The sequence below is a fragment of the Raphanus sativus genome, chromosome 5 (genome assembly GCF_000801105.2).
Source record: "Raphanus sativus cultivar WK10039 chromosome 5, ASM80110v3, whole genome shotgun sequence".
Taxonomy (NCBI): domain Eukaryota; kingdom Viridiplantae; phylum Streptophyta; class Magnoliopsida; order Brassicales; family Brassicaceae; genus Raphanus; species Raphanus sativus.
In genome coordinates, this window is record NC_079515.1 from 28,166,940 (window position 1) to 28,173,855 (window position 6,916).

The 6,916-nt window shown below is 43.0% G+C and overlaps 1 protein-coding gene across 1 annotated transcript; it reads right to left on the reverse strand.

Moving 5' to 3' along the window:
- Window positions 1-899: 899 nt before the first annotated feature.
- LOC108861205 (ABC transporter C family member 14) lies at window positions 900-6,419 on the reverse strand. Its single transcript, XM_018635032.2, has 9 exons — window positions 3,900-6,419; window positions 3,744-3,830; window positions 2,942-3,670; window positions 2,685-2,849; window positions 2,302-2,596; window positions 1,705-2,225; window positions 1,555-1,618; window positions 1,237-1,476; window positions 900-1,143 (listed from the first exon to the last, which is right to left on the reverse strand). The coding sequence occupies exons 1-9, from the start codon at window positions 6,318-6,320 to the stop codon at window positions 1,043-1,045; spliced, it is 4,623 nt and encodes a 1,540-aa protein (XP_018490534.2). The 5' UTR covers window positions 6,321-6,419; the 3' UTR covers window positions 900-1,042.
- Between the last annotated feature and the right edge of the window lie 497 nt (window positions 6,420-6,916).

Consider the following 6,916-nt stretch of genomic DNA (forward strand, 5'->3'; position numbering starts at 1 on the left):
TAACAGCCAGTGAAGTTACATTCGCGAGAAGTAGTGGCCAGCTCATTCATCTCCCCTTTTTGAATTGCTTTATATATTTTTCAACTTTCAACTTTTAACTTTATTTATTTATTTATTTATTTTTATTTTTTTTGCTAACAACTTATTTATTTCTTTTTTTTTTGCAAAGAAACTTATTTATTTCTTTCCTTTCAACTTTAATTTATTGTTAAATATGAGAAAATTAACAAAAGTGAAAAGAAAAAAACAATAATAAACGCTTACGAGCTTTAAAGCAAAACTAGAGACAATGCAATATCAAGAGTGAATATGAAAAAATAGAGTAAATATGAAAGAACATATTTTCACTTCACAGTCCCCAATCCGAATTTTATTTATATTTAACTTTATAAAATTTCATACCTTTTAAACGATATAAATTTCATAGTAGGACATTTTCCTTATACTGAAAGAGTGGTTAATAGGGAACAATTAAGTATATTTCTTCCTTCCGTTTTCTATCAATACGTTTTTAGTTATAAGCTGGAGTAAAGCAAAAAAAAAAGTTACATTGAACGGCAATGATCAAGTTTAAACTCGTAACCTAACGAACATGCCGTGGGGAGAAAGGAAACATACTCCTTTTATGTGGATAAATCAAATGTACCGAAAGAGAAAACCCAAAAGATACATTATAAAGGACAATTGATCAAATCCAAAACTGGGATAATGTGCAGAAGTAAAGCTAAATAAAATAAAGAACAGCTTTGAAAAGACAAATGAATCTTGTTAACATATGTAATTTCGTCGGAATATTCGCTTAGTTTCAAACATGAATCTCTGTCTGCCATAAACAAAACGATGCACTAACATCTAACCCAACCATTATAACTGTTGGATGACTCAAATATAGCTTCATGAGCCCGAATGAAACTTGTTATTATTAGAAGTTTTATTGAAAAATCAACATAAAGCGTCAGAGATTCTGAATCAAAATACAAAGACAACACGTCTGTTTATGTTGATATTAGCTAACAGAAACAAAATGAAGAAGACAATGGTTTCATATTCCGGCAGACCGGAGAGCATACTCTTGAACCAATGCAGCAAATAACGACCGTCTCTCCAGCAAACGAACCGGACTATCATACTCTTTCGCTTTTCCTACAATTGTCCACCAAAAAAAAAAAAATCCATTAGTCCACCAAAAAAAATAAAACAACTTAGTAGTATTCTATTTATGTTTTAGCTCTTTACCTGCGTCTATAACAAGAACACGATCACAGTCCATAACCGTTGGAATCCTATGAGCAATGCTGATGATAGTACAAGACGAGAAGTCCTCCCTTATGATCTTCTGGATCATAGCATCAGTCTGCGAATCAACTGACGCAGTTGCTTCATCCAAAAACAGAATCCGGCACCGTTTCAGCATAACCCTTCCCAAACAGAGTAACTGTCTCTGACCAACACTCCAATTCTCACCACTATCCGCCACTGTCCAACAATATTCTCCACTTTTAGTTTATGATCTCAAGAGAAAATCTATAAAACAATAACAATTTTTTCACTCACCGAGAGAATCAAGCTTCCCGGGCTTGGATGAAACAACCTCCTTAAGTTGACATCGCTCGAGACTCTGTACACAAAAAGAAACAGAGCATTTCATACAAATGATGCTGGACCAAGAACTGAAAAAAAGGTTTGTAATTTTAACCCTCTGACCTTCCAGATTTCTTCATCAGAGTATTTCTCTGTAGGATCAATGTTGCTCCTTACAGTTCCTTCGAAGAGAACAGGTTCTTGAGGGATGATACCGAATCTTGACCTAAGATCATGAAGTCCCAAAGTGCAGATATCGATTCCGTCGATGATTATCTTCCCACCGGACGGTTCCACAAGTCTGAACAAGACCTGAATCAAAGTCGATTTACCACTTCCTGTTCTTCCAACCACACCAACCTTCTCTCCTCCTTTGATGTCTATGGTAAGCCCCTTGAGGACAAGAGGTGTGTTTGGTCTGTACCGCACCTTGACATCGTCAAGGCGTATGTTACCTTTGTAAGGCCAAGTTGGAGGTGGACGGTTCTCTTTGATCTCCCATGTCGCTTCCGAGGGAATATCAGTGAACTGTTTGATTCTCTCAACAGATACCATCTTGTTCTCGACGAAACAGCTTAGATATATTGCCCAAAACAGAACCGAGTTCAGTGACAGACCGTAAGAGAGTGAAAGTCCAACATTCTCTGTAAAAAAAACAATCATCATAAGGAAAACAAACGTTTTACTGTTTGGAACACACTTACTTAGTCTTCACGTTACCTGGTTTGATAATGTTGCTTGGTAATAAGACCATGAACAGAGCAGAGATACAGAGCACCCAGCTCCCTATCAGCTCTAGGCGAAACCCCAGCCATTCGTTTGAACCATTGTTGTGGAAGTCCATCCTGAGATTGGCGTTGACTCTCTTCACGTTCTCTTGTCTAAAAATATGCTCTTTCTTGAAAGAACGGATCGTCATCACTCCGGCTATGCTCTCTGAGAAATGGTGGATCACTGGTGCCTTGGTGATCGAGTCAAGACGAGTTAGTTCCCTAGATGATGCTAGGTAATATCCCTGTTCGCATCCAAAAAAAAAAACAATGAGATGTTTTATAACAAGCAATCATAAACAAATGATATCATCTCTTTATGGCCACACTTACCCGGTACCAAATGTTGAGCCATGCCAGTGGAATCACGAAGAAAATAGTTGGCCAAGCGTATTGGCAGGTTACAATGAAGATGCTGAGAAGGGTAGTGTACATTGCAGCCACTAGTCCTATCATAAATGGGATGAAGATATCTACATTGGTCTGATCAGTAGATGCCTGTCAAAACAACATATAAATAATAACCGTTAGTTCTGAAAGTGACTAAAATTTCACGTTTGCTAGATTTTAAATGGAGAAAGTTGTCTCACCCGACTGAGGATTCTTCCAGATGGGGTGGTGTCGAAAAACGACATTGGTGCGTGCACAAGACTGTTGAAAATCTGTTTGAAGAAGATCTGAGCAGTCTTGAGACCCAAGTGAGTGATGTAAAATGCTCGGAGGCAGACAAGAACGATGGATAGAGCAGCGATGATGAGGTAGACTCGGATGAAGACTGAAGGGTCGAATGAGACGGCGTTTTTAGCTGATGTTTCGTAAGCAAGCCAGTAATCGCTAGCCATAATAGAGCCTTGCCAAGCCACGGAGAAGAAGAGAACAAGTATCATTCCCCACCAGCCGTAAGCTTCAGTCGAGTATAGTTTGTAAACTTGAAAGCTCACTTGTCCCACTTCTCTTTCTTCGTCTTTGATCAGTCTTGATCCATCTTCTGGTATGTTGGAGCCGAGGAATGACTTGATGTGTTCATCGTTCAGCTCACCTAAACGAGGAGACTCCATTGAAGTAGTCCTCTGTATCCTTGGAGATTCTAGTGAAGCAGTTCTATGTATTTTGGGAGATTTTGGTGTTGGAGGTTGACGAGGAGACTCTATTGAAATCGATCTTTGTGTTCCTGGTGATGTCATTGGCACATTTGCTGAGCCAGCTTCAACTAGCTCCATTGATGTCTCGTGCGCCGCTACCAGAGCTCCAAAATCTAACCCATTGCTCACTAACTCATCGTATTTTCCTGATTGCACTATCATTCCATCTCTCATAACCTGTGAAAATGCAAACCACCTCATTGGCAAAAACCTAACAAAGTTTTAAATGTTTTGATCCATGGAACCGTACCAAGATGCGATCAACGTTGTGAAGGAAGTCTACTTGATGAGTTACTAACAACACAGTCTTTCCTTTCAACGCTCCTCTTACACATTTCTGCACAAACATCAAGGAAATAAGAATCAAACTAACTAATCAAAAACAGAGAGATTTGGTGGCTTTTACCTTGAATATGTCTGAACCGGTATGAGCATCCACGGCGCTAAAGACATCATCGAGTAAATACACATCAGCTTCCTGATAAACCGCACGTGCAAGCTGTATCCTCTGCTTCTGACCACCACTAAGGTTAATCCCACGCTCACCTATCTCCGTCTGGTCTCCAAACTCCATCATCTGCAAATCTTTGTCCAAACAACAAACCTTGACAACTTCATTGTACTTGTTCGAATCCATCGGAAGACCAAACAAAATATTGTCTTGAACCGTTCCGTTCTGAATCCACGAAGTCTGCGCTACATAAGCCGTGTTCCCACACACCCTAACCTTCCCCGAGATCTTATGCATTTCGCCAAGTACCGAAGCTAGCAACGAGGACTTCCCGGACCCAACGGTCCCTACGATCGCGGCGAGCTCTCCTTTCTTAACCTCAAAGTTAATGTTCTCGATCGCAGGCTCGTCGTCGTCATCGTCCCAGCTGAAGCTTCCATCTCTGATCTCCACGGCGACGACATTCCCATCATCGCCGCATCCTTGAACCCTCTCCACGGTCTCTCCCGACAGCTCTCTGCTGGTCATGTAAGCGTCGAGTCTCCCGAGAGAGATCATCGCCTGGGAGAGAGCGATCATAGACTGAGGAAACGTCCTGATCGGTTCTTGAAGAATCTTGAAGATGGTGGTCGTGGTGAAAACCGTTCCCGCGTCAAGCTTGACCCCCAAGAAAACCGCCGTGGTGAAAGTGAGCGCGGAGATCAGCACGGGCGTGCTCCACAGGACGATGATGTTACCGGAGATTGAGTAGAGAAACTTGGAGAGCCAACCGAACTCCATCTCTCTGAACTTGAGAATCCTCTCGTTGAAATGATTCTCCCACGCTTGGAACTTGATCACTCTCATGTAGTTAAGCATCTCGTTAGTGGCTTTCATACGCGAGTCGCGGTTCATCATCAAGCTGAACTGAAACCTGTTGTTCCTCCTCGTCCCCATGAGAACGAACACGAGTATCCCGGTCAAACCGATAACCGTGGTCACCACGGAAGGTCCGAGGACGCGGTAGAGAAGCACGAGAGCAACGGCTACTTGCAAAGGCATGAGCCAGATGGCGTGCAGCTGAAGCATCATATCGGATAGCTGCTGCGCGTCGACGGCCATGTAGTTAACTATCTGCCCGACGCCGTGGTTCTGACGAGCAGATCCGGTCAGCTTCAACCCCTTCTTGTAGAGGGCGGTGATCAGAGTCGATCTGATGAGCATCCCTAGCTTCTGGGAGTTGAAGTTGAACTGATGAGTGGACAAGACCTCGACGAACTTAGCGACGAGGAGGACGAGGACGAGGTAGTATCCCTCCGAGGGAGAGGAGCCTTTGCCGGAGGTGAAGTCGACGAAGCTTTGGATGAGGACGGGGCCGACGTAGATGACGCTGAGACGGAGGATGGCGAGGACCGCCGTGAGGGAGACTTCTTTCCAGAAACATCGGAGGAGAGTGGTCCTGACGGGGTTTCTTGAGTTCTCTTGAGGTTTAGGCCATTTGGATTCGAAGAGAGCCGCGAGCTTCTCGGCTCTGTGCTCAGGAGAGAGAGTCGGGACCTGCTCGAGGCTCAGCGGAGACTTGTAGCCTTTGCTCAGTAACGGATTCATCCATAGCCAGAACGTTTTCGAGAGAAACGACGCCGTTGCGTACAGAGAGACGTTCTCGGACTTCTCCAAAACGACGTCGTCTGTTTTCGTCGGGGCGCTGCTGGTAGTGGTGGTGGTTACTATTCCTGTGGAGCCTTTGATGGATACGATGAGCAGGACGGCGGTTAGAGGGAAGGAGAGGAAGGATGCGACGTCGTCGGATCTTAGAGTCGCGGCGGATGGATCGTCGTCGGCGATGAGGAGATGGAGTATCCCGGAGACGGTAAACAGAGTGGTGACGAGGAAACTCGAGACGAAGTAGATTCGTAACGTTAACGGATGGTTGGTTGATGCGAATCTCTTCTGGTGGAGAACTAAAACGGTGATGACGGCGTAAGTAACGGCGTGTATTAGCCAGAACAGAGCGTCGACGAGTTTTAGTTTGGTACGTGTGGTGAAGGCCAAAACGCAGAGCGCGAGTGAGCAAAACGACAGGAGGATTGTGGCTACGATTGTCGTTTTGAACAAACCGGTTGTTCTGGTTACGGTTCTTCTTGCGATCAGAGGCTTCCTGATGTCAGCTTCTGTAGTAGAGGAAGAAGAAGAGGAACAGAGTTTGTGGAGAGCGAGGAAGGTGAGGATGATGAGGAAGGTGAGATCGATGGCTGAGGAGAGAAGCCGCTGTGGACATGGAGATAGTAAAACGAATCTCAGCCATTGGATTGGAACCGGAAGAGAAGAGGACGGTTCTATGAATCCCGACGATGAACATGAGAGACCGGAGACCCAGGAAGAAGAGAGCCACCACATTTTTTTTTGGGGACAACAACCAAACTCCAAGAAAACTCCCCTGTATTAAATATGATCGGTTTGGTTTGGTATTAACTTTCTATTAGTCTATTGTCACTTTGGCACTTATCATTGTTACTTACAGACAGTATTAAGGATTAATTAGTCGTTGGAAAACAATTAATTAAGCAAGGCTGCTATAATATGGTTTTTATTGATTCAGTCTACGTAGCCGACTGACAAGAGGAAGAAGACAAAAGTCTATGGGACTAGTCAGTAATTCTTTGTAAGTGTGTATGTGTAGACACGTGTGAAGAAGAGATGAGTTAGAAAATTTGAGTGGGAAGAATAATTATTATGTTTTGGACTTATCAGAGTGAGAGAGAAGAAGAAGATGGAAGTCACTTTCAAAGATTTTAGTGGAGGGATCTCCCTGTTTCTGAATTCGTATCCATGTGAGTCATGTGAGTGTGACGTTAGTTTCATTCTTTTTCGATTTTTTTTGTATAATTATTGTTACTTGATAAAAAAGGTAAATCCAATACTAATAAATAGCAGTAAGAGTGCGAGATTTTTTGGTGTAACATTATTTTGCTAAAACATAATATCATATAAAT